Source organism: Eriocheir sinensis, chromosome 52 (assembly GCF_024679095.1).
Source record: "Eriocheir sinensis breed Jianghai 21 chromosome 52, ASM2467909v1, whole genome shotgun sequence".
NCBI lineage: Eukaryota > Metazoa > Arthropoda > Malacostraca > Decapoda > Varunidae > Eriocheir > Eriocheir sinensis.
Genome location: NC_066560.1, coordinates 9,628,492 through 9,655,641, shown reverse-complemented (window position 1 = coordinate 9,655,641; position 27,150 = coordinate 9,628,492). Strand labels below are relative to the sequence as shown.

Here is a 27,150-nt window from a genome sequence, read left to right as displayed (position 1 = left end):
AGAAGAAAAAGAAGGAAAGCGAAAAAGAAAAACAAATAAATAAGAAAACAGAAAAAGAGAAATAGAAGGAAGTGGAGGAGGAGGAAGTGGAGGAGGCGGAGGAGGAGGACATGAGGCAACAAGCAAGTGGATGAGATGAGTCAGGTGTGTGTGGAGGGGGGAGGGGGTTAGGTGTGTGTGTGTGGGTTGAGGTGGGGGGGAGGAAGGGAGGAGGGGGGGCAATCTACCCCTCATCAAAGGTGTTGTGTATTGGCGGACATGAGAGTGTGCTTACCTGGGCATAACAGGTGAGATGAGGGAGCAGGTAACCAAGGTGGGGGGGGGGCGAAGGGGACCAGGGGAGGGGGGCCAGAGAGGAGGGGAGAGGAAGGGGTGGAAGGGATCGTGAGGTTGGGAGGCATAATAGATAAATTGGGGTGAAATGGATTGAAGGGTTAGGCAGAGAGATGAGTAGGTAGGTAAGGAAGAGGAGGATGGGAAGAGCAGAAAAGATGAATATATAACAGGTAGGTGAAGAAAGGAAGGAAAACATGGAGAAGAAGAAGAGGGAGAGGGATAAATTAGGAGAGACAGGTATGGAAAAAGAAGAATAGAAGGAAGAGAGAAAGAGAGAAGGAAGAATGTAAAATGAAAAGGCAAAGGCTCAGGGAAGATGAAAAGCTACGAGGAAAAGGAAATAAATGAAAACGAGAGAGAAAGGGGAAAAGAAGAAAGGTTGGGTGGTTGTGTAAGAAGAGGAAAAGAGAGAAGCAATACGCAGAAGAGGGGGATCATGAAAGAGAAAATAAGGAAAAAGAGGGAATAAAAACAAGAAAAGGGAAAAGGAAATGAAGAAGGGAATGTGAGTGGTTGAGTAAGAAGAGGAAAAAAAGAGGGGAAGGAGATGATAATTATATGAGAAGCAATACGAAGAAGAGGGGAGTCATGAAAGAGGAAATACTTTAAACAAACAAAAAAAAGAAGAGGGTGGATGAGGGATGTTTGATGATGACAGGAAAGAAGAAGAAGAAGAGGAAGAACACGAGCAAGAACAAGAACAAGAAGAAAAAGAAGAACAACAACAACAACAAAAACAACAACAACAACAACAACAAGAAAAAGGAGAAGAAGAAGAAGAAGAGGAGAGAAAATGGAGTGGCGTAATGCAGAAGAGAGAGAGAGAGAGAGAGAGAGAGAGAGAGAGAGAGAGAGAGAGAGAGAGAGAGAGAGAGAGCGTTGGGAAAACCACCTCTTCTCCCTCCCATCACTCCCATCTACTCCCAAAAACTGGTTAGGCGTTACATAAAAGACGTGTGTGTGTGTGTGTGTGTGTGTGTGTGTGTGTGTGTGTGTGAAGGAGGTGGAGTAGTGAATAAAGAAAAGCTGAAGGGTGAATAATGTGGGGAGAGAGAGAGAGAGAGAGAGAGAGAGAGAGAGAGAGAGAGAGAGAGAGAGAGAGAGAGAGAGAGAGAGAGAGAGAGAAGGCATGCATGGTTGCTGGGTTAAGTATAGGCTTGTTTCAGGAGGAGGAGGAGGAGGAGGAGGAGGAAGAAGAGAAGGGAGGAGACCTTTTATTCTTGATGTCTGGGAAAAAGAGGAAAAAAAATCTTATTGCTTACAAAATTTCTGAGAACGAATCATCTAGTTTTGTCAATTTTCTTCCTCCTCCTCCTCCTCCTCCTCCTCCTCCCCTTCCTCCTCCTCCTCCTCCTCCTCCTCCAGGTTATCAGTATTATTTTCTTTATTCGTATTATTCTTTCTTTGTTATTATCGAAGTTTTATCTTATCTTCCGTTCAAAATATTGATAAGAAAAGTTTTAAACATTTATCATAAGGACAGAGGAGGAGGAGGAGGAGGAGATGCGACGCCAGATACATTGAAAGCAAGTGTCTGAGAGAGAGAGAGAGAGAGAGAGAGAGAGAGAGAGAGAGAGAGAGAGAGAGAGAGAGAGAGAGAGAGAGAGAGAGAGAGAGAGAGAGAGAGAGATGGCACGTGGCCTTGGTTATCTTACTCTTCTCCCATTCTCCTTCTCCTCCTCCTCCCTTGCTCATCCTCCTTATCCTCCTCCTCCTCCTCTTCTTAAAATCATGTTTGGGCGAAGCTTCAAAAAATATCCCTCGAGAAGTAGCCTCCTCCTCCTCCTCCTCCTCCTCCTCCTCCTCCTCCTCCTCCTCCTCCTCCTGCGGGCGGGTGACGCAGTGGGCACCCTCACCAAAAGAAAACATTGCATAAAAGAATACAATGAAAAGAGAAAATAACGATGACTGCAACTTTATCTCTGAGCCGGACAAGAAGAGTAGAATGAGTAGATGAATAAATAAATAAATAAATATGTGATTACTTTCATATATAAGAAAGGAAATTAATTCAAAATGTGGTAATGAAAAGAAACACTGATAATGACAATAATAAAAAGGAGATGATGATGATGATGATGATGATGATGATGATAATAATAGTAAGAAGAAGAAGAGGAAGATGATGATGATGATGATGAAGAAGAACAAGAGCAAGGAGAAAAAGAACAAGAATGAGAAGAAGAGGAGGAGGAGGAGGAGGAAAATGAATGATGGAAACAATTATAAAAGAAAGATTAGCTTCTACAATTACTACTACTACTACTACTACTGCTACTACTACTACTACCACTACTACTACTACTACTACTACCACTACTACTACTACTACTACAACTACTACTACTACTACTACTACTACTACTACTACTACTACTACTACTACTACTACAGTAGGATAAGTAGCAGTACCGCTCACTTCCCCCCTTCCCCCCTAACCTTCATTTTTAACACGAGTCCCTAATTATTCACGCTACTCCTCCCTTCTTCCTCCTCTTCTTCCTCCTCCTCTTCTTCCCCTCTTCTTCTTCCTCCCATTTCCTCTTCCTCCTTTTCTTGGTTCAGTTATTTTCTTGGTCGTTCTCCCGTTTATCTTCCTTTTTGTGTGTTCTGTCTTTTTCATTATCTTTTTCTTATTGTTTCTCCTTTTGTAAGTCTTCCTTCTTCTCGTCTTTCTCCTTTTCCTTCTTTTTTTCCATCCCGTTCACCTCCTTTCCTCCTTTTTTTTCTTTTTTCCTCTTCTTCCTCCTCTTCCTCATATCATTTTTCCTACTCTTCCTTCTCCGATTTTTTTTTTTTATTTGCTTGTTCTTTTTCTTTTCGTTTCTCCTCCATTACTGCCTCCTCCTCCTCTTCCTCTTCCTCCTCTTCGTTCAATTCCTTAAACGTTTCAGTGTTAGCAAATATTTCCTACTTCATTTTCGTTTATTTTATTCTTTTGCTTGTTATTATATTCTTCAATTATATGTTCATTGAATTATTAATATATTCACCAATTATTCTTGTCACATATTGTCGCTTGCCCCACAAATTAAGAACTATCATTAAAATTCGTTCATTCACTACGCATTTTCTTTCTCCCCCTCGTTTCGTTCTTTTTATTTCTGTGTCCCTTTTTGCGTCTTCTCTCGTGTCCGTAAAGCCGGTTAGGTGGAGGAGGAGGAGGAGGAGAAGGAGGAGGAGGAGGAGGAGGAGGAGGAGGAGGAGGAGGTGTGGTAGGATGAAGGTGAAGGGTAAACATCCTCTTGTTATCGCGTGTGTGTGTGTGTGTGTGTGTGTAACAAGAAACCAAAGCAGGGAGAGCACACAAATCACACACACACACACACACACACACACACACACACACGTCATAACAAGGAAATTCTCAAGATAAGACTCATTTGTTTGTGGTCAAGTAAAGGACACTAATTATCGAGCGAGTTTCCTTCTCTCTCTCTCTCTCTCTCTCTCTCTCTCTCTCTCTCTCTCTCTCTCTCTCATCTATTTTTCTTTTTTTCTTTTTTCCTTGTCCTTTATAACGCCTCCTTCTTATAACGCCTCCTCTTACGTTCTCCGCCATTAGAACCAATACAAAAAAAAAAATAATAATAATAATAATACGAAACGGCCACTTGCAGACTCCTTACGTTCTTATGTTCTTACGTTCTTAGACTGTATGCATCGACACGTGGCCACGAAAACCGTACCCAACCTAACCTTCAAATTAAGTTTCAGCCTAACCTAACCTTGAATAACCTAACTTCTTTTTTTTTTTTTTTTACGTTCGGTCTATCGTGCCAGTGGGCTTTCTTGATGGGCCTTGTTGGTCGGCGCAGACAAGTGTTTTATAGTGATGTCATCTTGCTTGGCTCATGCTGCCCCCCTCCCCCCCGGTGCTCATCTTTGATCCTGAGGTTATTTTAGAGTCCGGGTTGATAGGTGGTCTTCAGGACAGCATGTAGGTTGTCTTAGGCCACTCGGCAAATATAACCGGATATAGAATAAACTAGCATACACTAACCTAACCTCACCTCACCCAACCAGGCCTACACAACACAACCTAACCTAACCTAACCTCACCCAACCAGCCCTACACAACCTAACCTAACCTAACCTAACCTAACCTAACCTCACCCAACCAACCCTACACAACGCACCCTAACCTAACCTTCCCCCCTAACCCCCTTTCTTTGTCTCCTGCAGATGGTGTGAGGGGAGGGGCAGCACACAGCGGCGGGAGACATGCGTGACGGAGGACTGGCAGCCGCGGGGCCCCTGGAGGCAGCCCACGGCCCCTCCCGCAGGCCCAAAACGCCACTGGGCTCCACCTCGTCGTGCTCGTCCAGCGTGGCGGGCGGCGGGCGGCTGCGGACGGTGCGGCTGGTGCGGCGGCCGGGCGAGACCTATGGCTTTAGTCTGCGTGGCGGGAGGGAGCACGGCACAGGCTTCTTCATCAGCCATGTCGAAACGGACTCCGAGGCGTACATGCAGGGGCTGAGGGTGAGTACTGAAGGGGGGGAGAGAGGGAGGGAGGAGGGAGGAAGTAAGGAAAGGACGAAGTGAGACAGAGAAGAATGGCAGGGGCAGGGGTCTAAGGTTGCAGGGGCTAAGGCAGGGGGAGGTAGGGAACTGAAGGGGCCGCATTCTGAGACCTTTATGCAGGAGCTAAGGGTGAGTACCGCAGGGGAGGGAGGAAGGAATGGAGGACGAAGGGAGGCAGGGAAGAATGGCGGGGAAATGAAGCAGCTGGGGTGGGTCTGAGGCTTTCATACAGGGGCTGAGGGGGCGTACTGGCAGGGGAGGAAGGGGGGAGGAAGGGGGATGAGTTGAAAGAAATTGAAGTGGTTGGCGTCTGAGGTATTGATACAAAGGATAACACCGTTCCTTCTTCAGGCATTACAGAGGGCACCACTTCCTCGAGGCTTCCTTTACGCGTTCTCCCCCAATGTTTTCTTTCCTAGGTATTGCCAACACAAACGTTCTTCCAGATTGTCTTCGTCAGGCATTAAATCTTTCGTTTCTTCCATTCCTTTTTCTTTTCTTCATTCCTAATTATTTTTTTTTACCTTCGTGCCTTCCTTCCTTCCCTCAATCCTTCCTTCATTCATTTCCTCCTTCATTTCCTCCTCCATTACTTCTTTATCTTGCTTCTCTCTAACGGCATATTCTGTCTTCGCGAAATATATCTCCTTCGTATACATTTAGAAGGTCTACAGAATACGCACTTTCTTCTCGTTTGTTCTGCGGCCACGTTAAAAACACCAAAATTGAATACGGACAGTTTTTCAATAGTTTACCTCATGTATCATCAGCAAGACAACAATTTAATCACACACAAAATCATATTCACCTCATACTTTCCTTTTCTTGCTGAGGACGCGCAAAACAGACCATTTTCTCCTCGCTTTTCCTATCTTATATTACGTACCAAGTCACTTTGCTCTTCACCTTCACCTCAATTCTTAAAACCTTAGTCGTAAAAGTAGATAAGCAAAAAATAGAGAAAGAACAGGTACAAACGAAAGTCTTCAATAAACGTCACACAGATGCCATAAAACAGATTGATGTCTCCTCCTCTTCCTCCTCCTCTTTCCTTCCCTTTTGTTTTTGTCTCTCCTTCCTCCAATCATCTCTCCATCCCTCTCACGTCTCATCATTAACACGACACACAAGTTACGACATTCCTTTACTAGTCCACATGCCGAAAGAAGTCACACACACACACACACACACACACACACACACACACAGACACACATTCTAATCATATATTCAGGTCATTTCGAGGTGATCTAACAAAAAATAACTATAAAACTATTGAACACAAAATTATACTCACACAAAACAGTAGAAAAGAAGCACCACCGCTCTCCTGCAAAGAATAATAATAATAATAATAATAATAATAATAATAATAATAATAATAATAATAATAATAATAATAATAATAATGATAAGAATAACAATGTGACAATATACATAAAGACATACAAGACAAGAATGATATAATAACAACGTCGGAACACGCAATAAAATCATTAAAATTACGAAAGAATGCTAACAATAAGAATAAGAATATAAAGGAATAAAGAGAAAACATTGGCCAATAGAAACTACTCTTGTCTGCCATTATCCTCACGCTTGTCTGTCACGGAGGAGGAGGAGGAGGAGTTGGAGGAAGAAGAAGAAGAAGAAGAAGAAGAAGAAGAAGAAGAAGAAGAAGAAGAAGAAGAAGAAGAAGAAGACGAGGAGGAGGAGGAGGAGAAGGAGGAGGAGGAAAGGCAAGCACAGGTGGTTTTAGCGCAGATTCTTAATTCAAGGTAATCGGAAATTACCGTGAGAGAGAGAGAGAGAGAGAGAGAGAGAGAGAGAGAGAGAGAGAGAGAGAGAGAGAAACAAAAAGTGAGAATCAAGACCAAACAGCAAAACTCCATCAATTTAAAGGATGATACAAATAAAATATAAAATAAAGAAACAAAGGCTGAAAAAATAGGAAACAAAATTAACAAGAAAAATATAAGAAAATTTACTTCACAATTAAAAATGTGAAATGTTGATGTGGCGGGAAAAAGTGTGTGTGTGTGTGTGTGTGTGTGTGTGTGTGTGTGTGTGTGTGTGTGTGTGTGTGTGTGCCGCCATTCCGTCACGTACAGAGGGGGGGAAGGGGGGGAGGGGTTACAGGGGCCACAAACTGAAGCCATGCGTTCATTCCACACTATTTAACCATCACCATCACCACCATCACCACCACCATTACCCTCGCCACCACCACCACCACCATCACCGTTAAAACCACCCCCACCGTTATCACCACCACCATAACCATTACCATTGCCACCACTATCACCAAACCTACTACTACTACTACTACTACTACTACTACCATTACTATTACTACTACTACTACGGTCCTACCTGACATCCTTCTATCACCATTGCCAACATCTACTACCACCACAACCACCATCACTACCACAATCAATATCACCATCATCACCACCGCCACCACCACCAAGACCTGGAACACCACCACCACCACCGTCACCTTCACCACAAACACAACTATGTCCTCCAACACTAGAAATGTTACCACTACTTCCATCTCCACCTCCACCACCACCACCACCACCAAAGTCACCTTCCACCAACACCACCAACCACCATTCCTAAACAAACAACCTTTTAACCCTACCATTACCGTCTCTACCACAAGCTAACTGTTTCATTCCTCTTCCTCTTCCTCTTCTTCCTCTTTTCCGTTTTCCTCCTTATCCTCCTCTTCATATTCCTCATTTTCTTCCTATCCCTCCTTCTTCCAATAATTTTCTCATTCATCTTTCTCTGTACAAATTACCGTATTTTTCTTCTTCTTCTTCTTCTTCTTCTTCTTCTTCCTCCTCCTCCATTTCCTACGCTGAGAAAATAGGAATCTCGAGGTGAAAGTGAATGATTGTAACGCAGGAAACGCCAATGGAGAGAGAGAGAGAGAGAGAGAGAGAGAGAGAGAGAGAGAGAGAGAGAGAGAGAGAGAGAGAGAGTACACAAGGACCTACGTGACGTACTTTTTTTTTTCCCCACAGAACAAGTTTACGGAAGAGGAGGAGGAGGAGGAGGAGGAGGAGAGTCACAAGCGGCATTAGCTTTAGAAGGACGAAAGGGACACGGAGTGGAGTATAACAAAAAAGAGAGAGTGGAGGAGGGAGGAATGAGGGAAAAGAATGGAGGGGATATTCTTCCTAATTACACACACACACACACACACACACGGGAAGGCCAGATAGTACTATTTCTACATCCTCCTCCTCCTACTACTATTACTACTACTATTACTACTACTACTGCTAATACTTCTACTACTTCTGCTTCTACTGTCATCATTACCTCTACAATCACCACAATCACAACCACAATCTCACAAGTTGTTACTCTCAGCATCCACCTGAACAACCACAATCAACACGCCATGAAGAGGAGGAGGAGGAGGAGTGAAATCTGCAGGTCACATGGTCATCAGAGTCACAATTTCTCATTCGTCTGTTCTACGCTATTTTTATCTCTATTCTAAGTCTGGTTTTGAAAGTTAAAGAATTGCACTTATATTTTTTACTTGTGTTTTCTCTTTCTTGTTTTTGAAAGTTTAAGAATTGTAGCTAAACATTTCTATTTATTGTTAATTCACACACTTCTAAGCAGTTATTTATAAGGGCTTTCTCTTACTCAGATGCATGATGAAAATTATATATATCCTTTAACTTTTATATGCTATCTCGTATCACTTTTACAATTATATTTTTAAATGCGTGTAAATTGCGTAAAAATTTATTCACTTTTACTTTTCCCCCCTGTCCATTTTTCTGCTCTTCCTTGTTCGTCGTCATCCTCACCACATATTTATCATGCTCCTCCTCTTCCTTCTCATATTTTCTCTTTTCTATTCTTAACAATATAGGAATCATTTGCAGGTAGAGAATATTATCCATCTAGTTATTCATAAAGCTATCCATCTATATTAAGCTATTCATCTATCATGTATCTACCTATTTATAAGTCTATCTCAATCTCCCTGGACATATATTGAAGATTAGCAAAAAAGAAAAATGCTAGAAAATACAGTGTGTGTGTGTGTGTGTGTGTGTGTGTGTGTGTGTGTGTGTGTGAGAGAGAGAGAGAGAGAGAGAGAGAGAGAGAGAGAGAGAGAGAGAGAGAGAGAGAGAGAATCATCCGCAATAAAACAACCGTCACAGACGGTCCAGGGGGCAGGTAGCTTAATTACCTGCCAAGCTCACCTGTTGCATCCCGGACTGGAAAACACCAATAAAAAAGGAAAACGTGAGAAGGTCGTTTGGACACGGTGAGGGGAGGGGGGGCGAAGATGGGGAACAGAAAGAGGGGGCGATAAGAAGGGGTGAATGGTGGGGAGGTGCGAGGGGGAAAGAAGGGGGAAAGGTGGGGAGGAGGGAGGGGGTGAAAGGAAGGGACTGGAGGGAAGGGGGAAGGGGTAAAAGGGGGGATACTGACGGGGAGAGGGGGAGGATAAGAGGGAGGGAGACAGAAAGAGGAAAGGGGGTAAGGGGGGGGAAGACGGAGAGGAGAGTGGGTAAGGGGGGGCGAATGGCGGAAAGGGGGGAGGGGGAGGAGTTAGGTACTTAAAGGGGGGGGGGGGATGCGGAACCTCTCTCTCTCTCTCTCTCTGATACGGAAGCTGTTTTGTATTTATAGGTAAGACAAAACGACCTCGATAACTACTACAAAAAAATGTTCCCATCACTATATAACTACACCATCACTACTACTACTACTATTACTACTACTACTACTACTACTACCTCTACTACTGACAATGATTTCTCCTTACTTTGATATTCACTCTTTAGCTGGAAAAATAAAAGATACGATACGAATACACATGTAAATATAAAGAGAAAGTAAACAAAACCACGTGGCAATACTGATCCGCCCTTCCATCCCTTCCTAGCTAGTTGAAATTTACGTAAGCTTCCCTTAAAACCACCTAAATGAACTTCTACGGCATTATTCCTACGCTCAAGACGTACTCCACACACTGATGATGAAGGGTACTAATTAATTATCCCACTTACCCGATAATGAAGGTGTAATTTCGTCATTTTTATATAAGACACTTCCCTTGTTTACACTTTCCTCTGGTATGAAAAGAGCTTCGGTCAAACGTTTTTATTTTCTATTATTTCTCTTATTTCTTCCTCTCCTCTCATTTTTCTTTGCTTTATATACAATATGGGAATTATTATTTATTTCCACTTCCTTTTTTGCACGGTAGTATTTTTTTTATCCTTGTTATATTGTTATTTCAACCATATTTCTGTTCCTTTATCTTCCTTTGCTCTCATATTCCTTTACCTTCAGTACAACATGGAGATTTCATTGATTTTTTTTCCTATACCTATTTTGCACGATAGTATTATTTAGCCTTATATATTGTTATGTCAAGCATGTGGTTTGTACGGTACAGTTCATAGCTATGCGGACAAACGTGAACGCCACCCAATATACTCGTTTTTTATTCCTTCTACAAAAAATGAGATGTAAACAAACGATTATTGATGCTACTGAACTGAATAATCATAAAGCTCAGTAAAATGTCCTTAGATTTCCTAGTAAAGTCACCAGAAGTGCGATTTTAATAGCCTAATGTTTTGCCTGTAAACATTTTCATATCCCTCAATGGCTGCCTGACACAAACACACGAGCGCACACACGCTTTGCAGAATATACTCAATTTTCCTTCTATTTCCCTTTATTTACCCTTAATTCCCCTTGTTACATGTCTTCAGAGAAACGTTAATATCCCTATAGCCTGAAGTTTTGCCAGCTAGCCTCGTCATCCCCCACACAATGGCCGTTTCATACACACACACACACACGAGTATAATATTTTAAAGACCTTGCCCTTGTCTGACCCTTGTCCCTTTGACTCCCTTTGACTCCCTTTGACTGACCTGACCCACATAGCCACACAATGAGAGTCCATGCTAACAAGAGAGACGGATCGACTGTGCCCTTGAGAGAGAGAGAGAGAGAGAGAGAGAGAGACTATTTTCAAGCTTTCTCCCTTCCTCAGTAACAAGTTTTCAGAGAAGCATAACAATACGAGACATGTAATTTGCTTTTTAATGACAGGTCGGCGGCTCGAGCATCCACCGCCCAGAAAAGATTACAACTCCAGCACCGAAACCCCAAACAACAACAACAATAATAATAATAATAATAATAATAATAATAATAATAATAATAATAATAATAATAGCCTACTGCTGAAATCCACTCGTAGCCTCTTCTTCCAGTTTATGCCTACTTGGAGTCACTTGCCTAATATGCGTAATTAACAAAAACCTTTCCATCACCGTATATTAACATTTTCCCTTCGATATTTACGTCTCACCAAGGCAGAAGATCCTCTCAAATTACTCCAGCCATCATCACTCACTATGAAAAAAAAAATATATATATAATTGCACTTGTTAGAAAGACAGAACACGATAACAGCCCGCAAGAACAAGAAGAAAAAGAAAAAAAAGAAATAAACAAGTAAATAATCATAATACCAAAAAATTTATCCGTCAAAGTCAATTAAAGCCAGACGCTGAACACATTATAAGAGTACAATTAATTCAGTCTCGATCATTATCATTTAATTACCGATGATACGAGCTTTGAAAATGGAAGGGAGAGGGGACTGACTCATTATTAGGCTATTATCATGAGCGTCTGAGAAATTGTAATCCTTTTTGATGCTATTTTGATTTCTTAGGCCAAGTTTCATGACCTCTTGATGCCTTACCTTCTTGCAGACACATAATAATAATAATAATATCTGACTGCAAAACGGCATGGATAGTTTCGTTAATGATAGCTTACTAATGGCACAAGACCCTCTATTGCGAAATCATAACCTTTCTAAAGAGCGGCCAAGTTATATTAAAAGAAGGAATTATGATTTATGTATAGCTATTGCGTAATGGTCGGGGATGACACGGGAAGTAAGGAAAAGGAAGAATAATTAAACAACAGACATTATGGGAAGTAAAAAAGGACAAGAAGTGATAAAAGGCCATGTGAGAAGTAGAGAAATGAGAACCAAGAAGAATGAATTAAGTTATAGTAATGTGTTAGGATCAGGTATAAGAAAATTCAATGGAGAGTGAAGACAGGAACACCAAGAAATAAGTGATGGATGGAACGATAAAGTAAAAGACGATTATGGAGTCACCTTTGCATTATAGTCAAAGCTTTTTCATCCCTCAAGCATGCCATTGAAAATTTTATCTAACTTCCTATAAATATAAGACTGTCTTACAGCCATTGTAGATAAAAAGATGATAATAAGGACGACATATCTTACTTTCGTGTGACTGTAGCAAGTTTTTTTTATATATCTTATTTAGCGACTTGTAGGTTATGTTTAAAGGTCACATTTCAAACGGAAGTCGTGTTCGGAATACTCAACACACATTTGCTTCCTGACAAACACCAGGAACGTGTTTTGACTGCATTCTGAGACCTACACGTCATTCTTTTTCTCATACTTATCGTCAACTTGTTTTCTTTTTATTCCTCCCTCCTTCTACGGTGAGGTCCGGTTCTTGGAGTTAGCGATGCCTTAGAAAACTGTCACTTCTTGTTCCTCTTCTTGTTAGCCTATTGTTGTTGTTGTTGTTGTTGTTGTTGTTGTTGTTCATCGTCTTCGTCGTCTTCTTCTTCTCCTTCTTCATCTTGTTCTTCTCGTTTTTGTTCTTGTTCTTGTTCTTCTTGTTCTCCTACTTCTTCTTTTTCCCCTTTTTTATTTCTTCTTTCTTCTTCTTCTTTCTTTCTTCTTTCTCTTCCTCCTCCTCCTCCTCCTCCTCCTCCTCCTCCATCCTCCTCCTCCTCCTCCTCTTCCTTCTTCTTCTTCTTCCAGTGGTGTACGTAAAACCAGTCACAATACTCTAATTATTCTCCTTATCTGACGAACCGACTTAATTGCTCTTCCCAGGTGAATGAACAAACACCGGTTCAGCACTATTATACCTGCCTGCTTAATTACACATTGCGGCTCACCTTGACTTTCCTTCCATGTGTTCCTGGCATTGCTTTCACCTGTAATTAGCGTTAAGCAAATACCTGGGGGTGAGTCAAGCGTGGGTGAAACTGTGTGGCCTATACTTACTTATGTGTGATTTTATGGAGGATAATTACAGGCTACCGATACCTATTAACATGTACTTATATATTCGTGTGTGTGTGTGTGTGTGTGTGTGTGTGTGTGTGTGTGTGTGTGTGTGTAACGTGGTTTTATGCTTGAAGTAATTAATATACCGTATTTACATCGTGATTCTTTGTGATTTATGTACTATTGCGTTAGAATTCACTGTAATCACGTGTTATGTTTATGTAAGATTCACTATAACTGCATGTCATGTTTCGTTAGGATTCACAATAACCGCATATCCTGTTTTGTTAGGATTCACTATAACCGCATGTCATGTTTCGTAAGGATTCACTATAACCGCATATCATGTTTCGTTAGGATTCACTATAACCGCATGTCATGTTTCGTTAGGATTCACTATAACCGCATGTCATGTTTCGTTAGGATTCACTATAACCGCATGTCATGTTTCGTTAGGATTCACAATAACCGCATGTCATGTTTCGTTAGGATTCACTATAACCGCATGTCATGTTTCGTTAGGATTCACAATAACCGCATGTCATGTTTCGTTAGGATTCACAATAACCGCATATCATGTTTCGTTAGGATTCACAATAACCGCATGTCATGTTTCGTTCGGATTCACAATAACCGCATGTCATGTTTCGTTAGGATTCACTATAACCGCATGTCATGTTTCGTTAGGATTCACTATAACCGCATATCATGTTTCGTTCGTATTCACTATAACCGCATGTCATGTTTCGTTAGGATTCACTATAACCGCATGTCATGTTTCGCTAGGATTCACTATAACCGCATATCATGTTTCGTTCGGATTCACTATAACCGCATGTCATGTTTCGTTAGGATTCACTATAACCGCATGTCATGTTTCGTTAGGATTCACAATAACCGCATGTCATGTTTCGTTAGGATTCACTATAACCGCATGTCATGTTTCGTTAGGATTCACAATAACCGCATGTCATGTTTCGTTAGGATTCACCATAACCGCATGTCATGTTTCGTTCGGATTCACCATAACCGCATGTCAAGTTTCGTTAGGATTCACAATAACCGCATATCATGTTTCGTTAGGATTCACTATAACCGCATGTCATGTTTCGTTCGGATTCACAATAACCGCATGTCATGTTTCGTTCGGATTCACAATAACCGCATGTCATGTTTCGTTCGGATTCACAATAACCGCATGTCATGTTTCGTTCGGATTCACTATAACCGCATGTCATGTTTCGTTCGGATTCACAATAACCGCATGTCATGTTTCGTTCGGATTCACAATAACCGCATGTCATGTTTCGTTCGGATTCACAATAACCGCATGTCATGTTTCGTTAGGATTCACTATAACCGCATGTCATGTTTCGTTCGGATTCACCATAACCGCATGCCATGTTTCGTTTGTCACTATAACCGCGCGTACTAATGTTTGTATACCGCATTTATATCGTGATTATGGCTTATGTACTTCGTTTAGGCTTCACTATAACCTCGTGTCTTATTTCCAGGCGGGTGATCAGGTGGTGCGCGTGAACAACCTGACGGTGGAGCAGGCGGTGCATCGGGAGGTGACGGCCATGGTGCAGAGCAAGGGGTCCGTGGTACTGCACATCAGGAGTACCGGTATCATCCCCCTCAAGGAGTAAGTATAGCCTGCAGTGGCGAAGAGAAACACAGGAGTGGGAGGCGATTACTCGGGAGGACTGCTACAAAAAATTAATAATGATAAATAAGTAAATAAAAATCTGCTCCTTTTCTGACGGTTCCACAGTTTTCCTCAGGTTTTCTAGAGCAATTTCATTCTTTATCTATGGTGTAGTGCGGGAAGGCTCACAAATCACTGTCATTTGGGTTTGTAATACCTCTTTGGCTGACAGGTTGAGTGGCTTTCTCATTTCGCCGGTCACGGGTTCGATCCCCGGTGCCGATGAAAAGTACTCTGGAATCCTTGAATTACTGTATTTTTTAAACCCTAAGCCAAGGATCGAGTCCCTTACCCTTGCCCAAGCAGTCCAGAGAGGAATCATAACCCTAATCACCCCTTCCTCAGGCACCGCGGCGACCCTCTGACGTGGCTGGTGGTGGACGATGACGAGGACCTGTCAGACCTCGGCACGTCGGATTCCTACGGGGGGGCGTCCATGGAGGCTACGCCCCCGCCACCACCCCACGGCCACCCCCACACCGGGTACGCCAGGATATACCTCAACTGCAGCGCCAAAGTCGGCCTAGGGTGCAGGTACGTGGAAGGGGGGACTTTGGAGGGCCGTTTTCTTTTGTTCATGTTAGGTGAATCGATATCTGTAAGCATGTGACAGGCAACAAATAGAAACTCAGTCATATTGCTGAGAAAGCGTTATATGAATTAAAATTCAGGGCAAAGTCCTAGAGTTACTAGAGCATGAGTTTGTTCACCAAAGTCACACCTAATAAGTTAGTCCTCTGTTGAATTCTGAAGACGTGCTTCTCAGCATCTTGAGATACTGCTTCTAGACTTATATAAAAAGCACGTAATTCTATACCAAGGGGCCTATCTGGTTTCATAATTAACTGAGGTATACAAATCCAAAGGCCAATGAGACAGAGATGAGCACTGAGGCCACACACAGCTATGATGTATACCCCCAACTTTACCTTTTCTTTCTTAGTATGTCCTCAGAATTAATATAAATCTATAATGTAATACACATATGTAGTCACTAAGTTCTCCCTTTATTCCAACAGCATTTGCAAGGGGCCGTCGGAGAAGCCTGGGATCTTCGTGCAGAGTGTGAAGGTGGGCGGCGTGGCCAGGAACGCAGGGCTGCGGCCGGGGGACCAGGTCATTGCCTGCAACGATGTCAGCTTTGCCCACCTGGAGTTTGCTGAGGTGATCCACTCTGTCCACCCTGTCCCTCTCTCCTCTCCGCTTATGTTTTCAGTAGTGCCTAACAAGCAATGTTCATAATTATAACAGAAGACTCTAATTGACAACAAATTCATCAAGGAAGGGGAAAGTATTAAACCACAGATGAGGCAAACCACAAATGCATTGAGTAATTTGTTAATCCAATCACAACTTAAATCCTTTTTTCTAGTTTTGCCTTTATGTGTATTACATGCATAAAGAACTGCTGACTCCAAGTTGCATTATAATTAAAATTAGCATTAGGGGTCTTAACGTTTTAATGATAAGGTCATCCAACATATTACTCTACATTTCACTTTACTGTGTCTTGCAAAACAACCAGTGTCATGCATATCAAGATTCACTGCTGTGTCATAGATCATATTTAATCTTACATTTAACTGCCTCTCATCTGAACTGAATCTGTACCTTAAGTTTCAATGTGGTTTGGTTTTGCTTTTCATGTCTAACGGTATCAGCAGCATACATTTAAAGTCCCAATATACTCTAGTCAGGATGAACAGAAGGCCTGCATGGAGACTTGCCTGGAGGGACCCCTGGGCGAGGCGTTGTAGGGTGGGCGAGGCGACGCACCCCCCACACTTATGCCTTCATTGACGGATTGATTGAATCTTTATTTATATAATTTTTTAACTGAACCTTTATTTTCTTATTTGTTTATTATACAGCAAAAGAGGAATCAGTAAGGCCCGCAGTGACACTACTCTTGCCAACGGTGTTCAGCAGAAGTGTTCAAAATAGTCATTTATATTCATTTTATCGCTCAGTAACCCTCCGTGTCCTCCCCCAGGCTGTGTATGTGCTCAAGTCGTCGCCCCGCCTGGTGCTGGATGTCCTGCGTGGGGCCGGCCTAGACCTGGTGGCCGGGGAGTCCTCGGGGTACAACTCTTCCGCCTCCTCTGTGGCTGGGGACCAGACACCTCCCTCCTCTTCCTCCTCAGACCCAAGGGACTCAGACCACAGCATTGCCAGCAGGTCAACACCACTATGTTAATTTAGCCCAGTCAAATAGCCTTTAGGAGGTTGAGTTTAAAATTACTTTGATTTTCATGTGAGTGTGTATACATGAGCTACTTCAACTATATCACCTTGATAAATCACATTTTCTGCCTGCTTTTACTTAATTTGGTTCAGTATAAATTTCTCCCAGATGATAACCATGATACATCACTTAAGGATTTGAAGAAACTGAAACCATGTAAAACACCATTTTTTACTGAAAGTGGAAGAAGTATGATTACTTTTAGCAGCCATTTCTCCTTGTCACCTGTTTTTATTGCTCTGATCACCTCTGTGCAGGCTGAGTGCTGTGAGCCGTCACCTGACCCTGGACCGGTGCCGGAATTGGCAGGAGATAGAGAGTGAGTGGGCCGAGGCCGAGGCAGCAGACAAGAGGCGGCAGCTGCAGGCCTCCCAGAAGATCCTCAAAACAAGGGCTCAGGTAAGGAAACTGTCGGGCCTATAGTCAAACCATTTCAAATAGTTCACTTGGGCATTCGATTCCACGGATCCTTTCCTCCCCTCTGCTCTGCCACACAGTCCCAACACCTATTTTTCCCTTTCATATATTAGCTATAGGTAACATATGAGAGGAAGGGATAGGGGTTGGGACTTTGTGGCAGAGCAGAGGGGAGGAAAGGACCCGTGGAATTGAACGCCCAAACGGACTATTTGAAATGGTTGGACTATAGTTGCCACATAACAGTAGGAGATATTAACGTAACAATTACAGAAAAAGCCAGCTATTTTATTGACTCCTTAGTAATAGAAATAGAGTGGTTTTGGATAACATTAACCCATTTGGTTGTACTAACATGTTCTGTATGCGCCATGACGGGCTGGGGCCGAACACCATCCATACCCCTCAAGCAAGCCTACCCACCGGCACTATAGGTGTAGATGTTAAAAAAAAAAAAAAAAAAGAAAGTAAATGTAAAATGTGATACAGATCTTATGGCTAAAACTGTCATGTGCTGTAGGAGAGGTGAATGTAGCATCTTATATGAACACAGTGGGCTTTTTTTTTCTTAGCGGGCTTTTATTTTCTACACGTTTTTTGTTATTGCCCTTGAGCTGCTTCCTTTCCTGTAAAAACAAAAACAGTCAAATGGAGAAACAATGCCAAACCGAGCACAGGTGTAATGAACCAACCCTCTCACTGCACAGCGGGATGCCAGCCACCGCCTCAGCAACATCGGCAGCCGGTCACTGAGCAACCTGAGCATGGCCCTGCGGGAGGAGGAGTACGAGGAGCAGCGCACTGCCTTCAGGGACCCAAACCCTTCCCCCATCCACAAAGTGTCATTCTTCCCACCGTCACATGGCTCACTCAAGGCCTCACTCAGGAGCTCGCGATCAACAGATGACCTCTCGGAAGATACAAGTCACAAGATTGCCCTCCTGACCTCAGCTGACCCTCATGTCAACAATATTGTGGTGACGGGTGGGCCCAAGGATGAGCGTGATGCTGTGTTCCGCCTTGAGCAGCTGTCCAGTTCCCAGTCCAGTTCCCCATCCTCAGCGAGCAGGGTGAGGCAGGCTGCTGGGGGAGGGATACACTGAGGGGGATATTCTTCGGTGCTCCAAATGACTCATAGATGTGATGCCATGACTACACACCCCAGTTAATCAATCCTAAAGACTCATATTTGCCACTAATGAATCAAAGTGTAGTAGACAGTTGTATCTTCTTTCTAGAGTATTTGATTTGACTGTAATGTCTGATGTCATCCATATCCCTGCTTGAACTGTCCCTATTGTATGAATTATTACTTCCTGTATGAATCCCTGTTTTGTAATGACCAGGAAAGAGGGGTTGGCTGGGGCCATGACGAGGATAATGGTGAAGAGAAACAAAGACCATGAGAATACAATAAGATGACAATGAGAATAGTTAATGATGATGATGTTGAGTTGTTACATTGTTGCCATCACAGTGCCTGTTAGGTTGTTTGAGCCCCTCTGATAATGTAAAGGATAATGTAGGTCTGTGACACTGAGGGTAGAGATAGGAATAATTCTATCATTGATGCCTTTTGACCAGTGCTTGACAACTCTTCTTTCTTGATATGCCTTGACTAAACTTGTGTGTTCCCCCGCCCCTGGTCAGAGCTCCACCCTGAGCAGCAGCACGGTGACGGTGCGGTCATCCTCAGGCAGCCGTAGCTCTTCTTCATCAGGCAAGGCTACACCGTCACCGGCACCTGAGTCATTGGTAGAACAGCAGCTGCAGGAGCTACGGAGGGAGCAACAGCGGCTGCAGGAGGAGGCCAACAGGCTGGCAGAGGACCGTCGCAGGTTTGAGGTAAATACATTATGGCACCTGCAGACCTCCTTGTGCTCCTCTCTGTCTCGTAACTGCTCCACTAAAATCTTTTTGGCTTTTGCCTACTAACTTTAGGGTTTTTGTACAATGTTCACACTGCAGTTCTGTGGACATTCCTAAAACATATCTAAAATGTAGATCTTCTGCTCATAGTCTCACCATTAAAGATCGTTTCCAAGCCATTGCTCCCACTTCTGTGTACAGTTTTCTTGTATATTGCAACCTGCAAATACTGTGCAGGCATATAGTTGTATACATACGTATATGCAAACTTCAGTTGTCTTAGCACATTTTAATCACCTAAATTTATTATGTTATCTCATACTTGGTTAATTGTTGTCTCATCATTACTATGAAAAGTAAATTTTTCAGCAATGGACTAATATGAACAACCATGGTATGAGGCAATGATAATATAGATGTACTATAAATGCACTGCACTCTTGTAGTGTTGCAGCTTCCCAGGGCTCCACAGTGTGAGTGAGTGAGGCTCCACCCCACAAATGTGTCTCTGCCAATACAGCTTCAGATCACTTGCTCAGGAGTCAGTATTTACAGTCATATGGTATCAGGACACCTCTCCTCCCGAAATTGACCTCTCTTTCGGCCACCTCTTTTGATTCTTTTTTTAGGAGCAGCGAGTAGCGGGCTTTTTTTATTATTGTTTCCTTTTTTTGTGCCCTTGAGCTGTCTCCTTTGTTGTAAAAAAAAAAAAAAAAAAAAAAAAAAAAAAAGCTCATTTGCCAACTGATAAAGTCAATTTTCTTCCACCCTAGCAACTAGAGCGTGCTGTGTGGTGGAATGTTCCCATTTGTGTGGTGGACCTTTTTGTGTTTGTGAGTTGTTAGTGAGAAGACGGACCTTTCTGCATGCCTTACTGCTGCAATGTGGGATTCTGTGACTCATTTCCTGCTGAGTACTTCAAAATTAATGTAAAAGTTATCAGTCAGTAAGAACAATTATGTAATAAAATTATCACATTACTAGATTTAGACAAATACCGACTGGAATGGTGGCTGATAAAAGGTGCCGGCTGATAACAAAATGGATATAAACCAGTTGTCATTCCCATCCAGTTTATTATTTTATCAATAACTCACTGGGATTGTGCTGCAGGATGAGGGATGAGAGAATTTAATTTATAACTAATGGAAAGCTTATGATCTGCTGCAAGCCATTTCCTGTTGACTGACAAAAAAAAATGTTATATACCAAGAGCCTAGGATCAGGTCAGCAAGAGATTTCACTTAATGGGCCAGGATTACAGGATGTTGTGACGCCAGAGTGACGTTTGTGTACCGCTGTTGTAACTTGCTGAAATTAATTAACCCGGTCTTATGTAAAGAGGTAAGGAGGTAGTGATATCCGGGCTGTATTCAAAGATATGGAAAGAGGGATGCCTTTCTCACTCTAAGGAATGCAGATGTTCACGAGAAATATGGGTATGCTTTTCTATAGCATTTAGGCTACACTTCTGATATGGGTCAAAGCTATATATCATATTCTCACTAAAAGTTAATGAGTCCGAATCATAAGTGGGGGATTGATTTAATGTGAAAACACTTCTTACGCAAGTTTTTTCGGCCACCTCTGTAATCTTGCCCCCAAATATTTGAGCCTAAGATAGAGCAAGATAAGATAAGAACAAGTGACACAACACTTGATGCCAAGACGCATTAACTTCCATTGAATATAGTGTCAAACATCTGCTCCCAGCTGGCCCTACACTTCGTCCTCATGGATACAATTAACAGGTGGCTTTATAATTCAGTCGATAAAATCCCAAGAAAATGTGAAATGCAACGTTATACTTTATCAGAGATCTGAATCTAGATAATGAGTCACAGAATTTCATGTTGATTATGATAACCACAGTATATTCTGACCACCATTAATGTTGTGTGTGCCAAGTGTGTGTTCGTGACATGAAGTGTGAACGAGTGCTGACGTGGAGAACCCTTGAGATAAGTTGCTCTTACTTGTTGCTGTCTGCACCTCTATTCACCCTGCCGGCCCTGCTGGCCCCTGCCCCCGCCAGGAGGAGAAGCGGCGAGGACTAGAAAGAACCCAGAGCGCCCCGCTGTCTCCCCTGGTGATCAACTGCTTGGGTCAGTCCCTCCCCCCAAGCCACCAGCCTCCCCCCAGCCCCACCTCCTCCATTGCTAGTGGCCGCCACACAACCCGGGTCCTCATCAAGTCCCCACCCCCTCCCCCTCCACCTCGCAGAAACACCACCACTCTCTCCAACCACAACAGCCCCTTCCAGCCCCACCGGGTTTCCCCCCCAGCCTCCCCAGCTCACAGCAGCAGCAGCAGTGGGGTCAGCTCCTCCTGTGGCTCAGGCGCTCCGCCCCGGCGCTGCAAGAGCATTGGATCCATCTCTGCCAGCAGTGGCGAGAGCACTGTGTGGGAGGACAGCCCAGTCCCTCCCCAGGCCCCTCCCCTGCCTGCCGGTCCAATGTATCGCTCCACTGGGCCTCCCCCCACCCCGCCAAAGCCCCCAGCACCTAACGCACCTTCCAGTAGCACAAATGGCCCCCCACCCCCACCGCCACCCCCTCCTCCCCCACCCGCCTCCTCACTCCAATTTGACTTAGCTGCTGCCCTAAATAGAGAGTTGGAGCGTCGCCCGGCACAGGTAAGACTGGCAGCACAAATTTTCAAAATAGCCACTTTTTTGGTTTAATAACATTTCTCCACTAAATCACCTTCCATAAAGAAGACCAATCAGAGGCTTCTGTTCATAATTTTAGTTTCCATTGTCTCATCCTCACAGGTCTTTCCTTCTATTTTTAGCTTACTGGTTCCTTCCTTTTGTTTCATTTTGCCTAGCTTTGACAAATCTATAAATAGTTTTGGTTCCTCTTTACACTTCTCTACAATGCCTTCCAGAATTTATTTTCCTATTTGTTGATTCTGACATATTCATTCTAGCTCTTGTACTATTTTTTTGGGGGGAGGATTTCTTGTTACCTTGCTCTCTCATTTTTATACATGTTGCATCCCTGTCTTTTTTCACTGCTCCACACCTTCGTTGAACCCAAACTTTTTCCTGGCCTCTCTCCCTCTTACTTCTGGCACATATTTTCCAACACCAGAGTTAGAGATGTTCAGCGAGACTTCCCACTTCTTTTTGTGCATTTTGTTTCCCTGAATTCTCTCCACTCCACTTACTCAAAGAATTTCTGTAAACCCATAAAGTTAGTTTTTCCTAAGTTGTGTCTACTATTTCTGTGTGTCTCATCCTTTGGTGCCTCAGGTGATTGCAAAATTGCAGTGTTGTGAAAAAAGAAACTTATCAACCAATCAATCCTCCTTAGGTTTCTTAATCCTTCCCATTATTTAGAATTTCATCACCCATGATCACTCTTACTTATGAGACTCTGGTGATTGAGGTATTCCATGAAGTTGGCACTGAGTCTAGTCTTGCCAGGGTGTCTGGACCCCTGACTATTGCCGCCCATTGCCATATTTAGCAGGATATTGCCCCAGGAGTCTTGTTATTTTCGTCTCCTGTGAAAGTTTGCCTGATTTTAAGAGAAGACCCAAATAGTCCATAAAGAAGCGCCATTACTGCTGCTTCTGTTTAAAAATCTTAATTTCTGATTCATCCCCAACAGAGATGGCAGCAAAGTATATTCATAAACATTGTGTATTTTTAATCCCCTCTATTTTTTAATCTTTTTATATACTCTTCAGTTTTATTAGTTGCCACTTTGCAGGTTATCTTTTCTGGAATCCATTACTTACATTTGAAATTTAGATGCTGTTTCTTTTTTGAATTCCCATTTTTAAATGTCTTTTGGGGCTGAGTGGGCCCAGAAGGCACCACACCTCCTTGTCCCTCCTCTATGTGTATTGTGTTTACAGGACGTGAAGCAGATTGAAGCAAAACTCAGTCAGAACAAGAAAGACAAGCCCAAGGGCGTTCCATCAAACCCCAAGGCAGCCCAGCATGCCATGGTACGGGCACACCTTTCATTATCCAGTGATAAGAGTGTAGCAACTATTTAATGATGAAATAGAAACATCTTATCAATGCAAAGATATGGTTTATTGCCTTTATCAATGATCAAAACTATCATATATACTTTTATTGCATAAGTGAAAGTGATTGCAGCCATGAAGTGTTGATCAGTGTGACAAATCGGTCACACCGTTGCTAAAAGGCAAAGAATCATGCAGCTGCACCTTTTTTAGTCACTTTTATTGATACTGAAAATGATTACTGAGAAATTAAAGGAGATTCACAAATGTATCCTATGAGGGTGAACTGCTGTCCATGATACACAGTACAGTTGTTAATCATGATCAAGATTAACAACTGTATATACTGTGTATCATGGACAACAGTTCACCCTCATAGGATATTTGTGAATCTCCTATAATTTCTCGGTAATCATTTTCAGTATCAATAAAACTGACTAAAAAAAGCTGCAGCTGTATGATTCTTTGCCTTATAGTAGCTGTGTGACTGATCTGTCTCACTGATCAACACATCATGGTTGTAATCAGTACTGGTAAATTTATATTCAAGTGGTCACTGACATTTTGTACTTTTGCAGTTATTGGAAGAAATCAAGGTAAAGCAGAAGAAAATGCTGTCAAAGCAAACCATTGATGATGCCACACAAGATGAGGAGAAGTCGGAGAAGAAAGAGCCGGAGAAACCCAGCAAGCCACAGCCCAGTAATCCCCCGAGAGCCCCGTCACCGCCTCCAGGTCCAAGTGTTGAATTCTCCTCCAAGATCATCAGCAAGAGCAAGGTGCTGAGCCAGACCCAGAAGGAGACCAGCCACGTCAAGGCAGCCACCTCAGCTCTGACCAACGGCATCACCATCACCCCCACCAACATCAGACTTACCAACCCTACCACCAAGCCTTCCACCACCACCACCACCACCAGCAAACCTTACACCAACACCACCACCATCAAGCCTAACACCACCGCCGCCAACACCATCAGTGCGGCAGGGATCACCAAGTCTAGGGTCAGCATTGGTGGCTTCCCCTCAAAGCTACCAGTTAGCAAGACCCTCTCAGGACCACCTAACAAAGAAATGTCAACTGCGGCCAGGGCAGCAATATTTGAAACACAGGTATCTCATCTTAGTCCACCACCACCTCCACCACCACCACCTCCACTACAGTCTCCCCTCCACCCTGACTTTGTTCATATGCCCCCTACCTCCACCTCATCCTCTGCAGTGTTCCCTCACAGCAAACTTGTACATAGGCCTCGCAGCAACTTGCAAACTGGTGTCCATATAACCTCTAGTCTACCCTCCCTGAGCCCTACAAGCCCTCCCCAAGCCCCATCTCCCCCTGCCCCTGGGTCCTACCTGCCAGTTCCCGCCGCCCCGCCCCCCCCGCCGCCCCAACACCCGCTCAGGACCCACACCCTGCCTCCTTTCGCTGTGAGTGTCTGTCAAGTGTTGTGCATCGTTTTGTGTGCATGGGTGTGGGTGTGCATGTGTATGTGTGTCTGTGAGGAGTGTATGGCTGTGTATTCGTGCATGTGTGTGTATGTGTGCGCGTGTTTTCAGTCCATCGAGATCTGTTTTTACACATCCCTTGACACTTGAGAGGTGCATGTTTGCAAGTGGTTGGTACTAGACGCACCACTCCAGTCACACCTGCTTTGAACACACACTAAAAAGAACATCTTGCTCTTGCTTTCAGAATTAAAAAGTTACTGCAGAGATGAAAACAGCCCAACAAGGCCCAACCATGGTGGTGGCCATTACAGCATCCTGTTTTTGATATGTTAGATTACATGATAATTTTAATCAATCCTCTGAGAAAAGTTATGGGTCAGATTTCCATCCCAGACCCTCCATCTTCAATGTTGTAGGATCACATGTGGTATGATTGCTTTTCCCCAATGCCTTTTCTGCTTCGTAACAATTTTGGAATTACTCTCAGTGGTAAGAAACCTGCTTGACATTTTTGTCGTGCATAGGGGTTTGACCTCTTCAAGAGAAGTTAATCAAGACATCACTTCACCCAAAACTGACCTATCTTTTGGCCACTCTTTTACTTTTCTCCTATAGGAACAGCGATTAGCGGGCCCTTTTTTTTTTTTTTACATTTTCTTTTTGTTGCCCTTGAGTTGCTCCCTTTACTGTAAAAAATAAAATTGATAAATAAATAAATAGGGGGTTGGGTGATTCTGAAGGCATGTTGCTCCGCTCATGATCAAGAAGCTGCAAGTTTGATCCCGGCTCGTGGCAGCTTCATGATGAGAGAGGTGCCACTGTCTTGCAAACCTAACAAAGCTATGTAATCTTAACTGCCCAGCTGGGGAGATATTTGAAAGACCTTTTTTTGTTCACTGTATTCCAGTAGAGACACAGTTATACAAATTAGTGTACTAGTGTATCTGTGGTCAGACTTCACTCACTGGCATCATACTTTACTTCACATGCATTGTCACTCATCAAAAGGATGGAAGTTATGGGCTTCATGGGCACTGCTTATTCACTGATTGCATTCCAGAAATCTTGTTATAACTGATTCTCTTCTAAGGGAATGCATTTGTAGATGTTTGAATGGGAAAGACTCCTTGAAACTCATACTTTTAATCACAACATACAAGCACATCTGAGTCACATGCTGATTATGTTCAGAAATTATTTAATGTATGGGACTTTGGATTAAAAAATACTGCTGGGCTGAAAAGATGATTTATAATTGGAGGAATTAAAACTTTATCTTTACCCACCAACAGCAATGGAGTGAGCGGTCGAGAGGCAGCGGCAGCGTCAACAAGCGTCCCTCACCAGATGTCCCCAGCAAGCCTCGGCCCCACTCCGCCACCACCACCGCCGCCATCATGAAGGAGTTTAGGCCTGAGGAAAAGCCATCACAAGCAAACCTCAAACCTCCAAGTGCATATTTTGATTCACAGAAAAAGCCCTCTGCTGGGAAACCTCTCGTGTCTATCAGTGCCTACCCCTCACCCAGCCACAGACCCACACCCGTCAAGATGGACTTCCTGCCCTCAGCTAAGATTGAGGTGAATGGGGTTAATGTTGGGGACAGCCATGCCACAAAAGATGTCCTGCAGAATGAGCTCAAATCAACGCTCACTCGCTCCAACCTACGGCAACGCAGCACAGTAGGGAATGTGTTTGAGGGGCCCATACCTCCTGCTGCCTCGAGTGCCTCCACCAGCACCACCACCAAGCCCTCCTTCACCACCACCACCATTGTCAACACTGCCACCCCCCCTAAGGCCTCCTTGTCCAGCAAGTACGGCAGTATAGGCAATGGCACAAAAGGTTAGTTTTTCTGTATGTGTATATGTGAGGGTACACACTATTTTTTCTGTTTGCCCTAACCAAATTTGTTAGTAATTGTCATTATCATTTATGATTTAATTTTAAGCAGAGAGTCTGGAAAGAGTATGTAAGAAAGAACAATGCAAGGAAGGAAGACATTAGAGTCCTTGGGATATGTTGTCTAATTGAGCATAAGCAAAGAGGTAAAGAAAACTGCATGGCAGTATGCTTGTGACACTGATGAAGTATTTGTACAACAATGTGGAGTGAGTACAGGTCCAAGGCTGATGGTCTGGAGGTGAGTTACTGGAGGTTCTCATGACAAACATAATTGAAGATAAAACTGAAATATACAGAGGGGTTTGCATGACCAGTAAAAATGAAAAAAATAAAGTTGTGTATTAAAGTTGTTCAGCCAGACCACCCTAAATCTGTTTTGTCACATGGAAAGAATGAGAGGCAGTCTTGTGGTAGACAGTGTGCAAGAACAAAGTAGTTGGAGCAGTTGAGAGAGAATGACCCGCCGTTAACTGGAAACACAAGGTTGACGCATCAGTGATTAACTCCGTTTTAGGCGACAGACTGCTTGTCACAACACAGAAATTCATGTTTTGGGATA

General features: G+C 43.2%; 1 protein-coding gene across 4 annotated transcripts in view; it reads left to right on the top strand.

Annotated features, from left to right (window-relative positions):
* LOC126983041 (serine/arginine repetitive matrix protein 2-like) overlaps window positions 1-27,150 on the top strand; it is a 123,564-nt gene that overhangs the window by 91,919 nt on the left and 4,495 nt on the right. For 3 of the 4 annotated variants that reach the window (XM_050835479.1, XM_050835481.1, XM_050835480.1), the window contains 12 exons: window positions 4,522-4,818; window positions 14,524-14,657; window positions 15,066-15,254; window positions 15,740-15,884; window positions 16,714-16,898; window positions 17,223-17,364; window positions 18,090-18,452; window positions 19,033-19,227; window positions 21,287-21,886; window positions 23,119-23,211; window positions 23,814-24,347; window positions 25,979-26,531. In XM_050835479.1, coding sequence (XP_050691436.1) covers window positions 4,561-4,818; window positions 14,524-14,657; window positions 15,066-15,254; window positions 15,740-15,884; window positions 16,714-16,898; window positions 17,223-17,364; window positions 18,090-18,452; window positions 19,033-19,227; window positions 21,287-21,886; window positions 23,119-23,211; window positions 23,814-24,347; window positions 25,979-26,531 — 3,391 coding nt within the window. In that variant the 5' untranslated portion in view covers window positions 4,522-4,560. The remainder of the gene's footprint in view (window positions 1-4,521; window positions 4,819-14,523; window positions 14,658-15,065; window positions 15,255-15,739; window positions 15,885-16,713; window positions 16,899-17,222; window positions 17,365-18,089; window positions 18,453-19,032; window positions 19,228-21,286; window positions 21,887-23,118; window positions 23,212-23,813; window positions 24,348-25,978; window positions 26,532-27,150) is intronic. The other variant, XM_050835482.1, reaches the window with a different exon arrangement.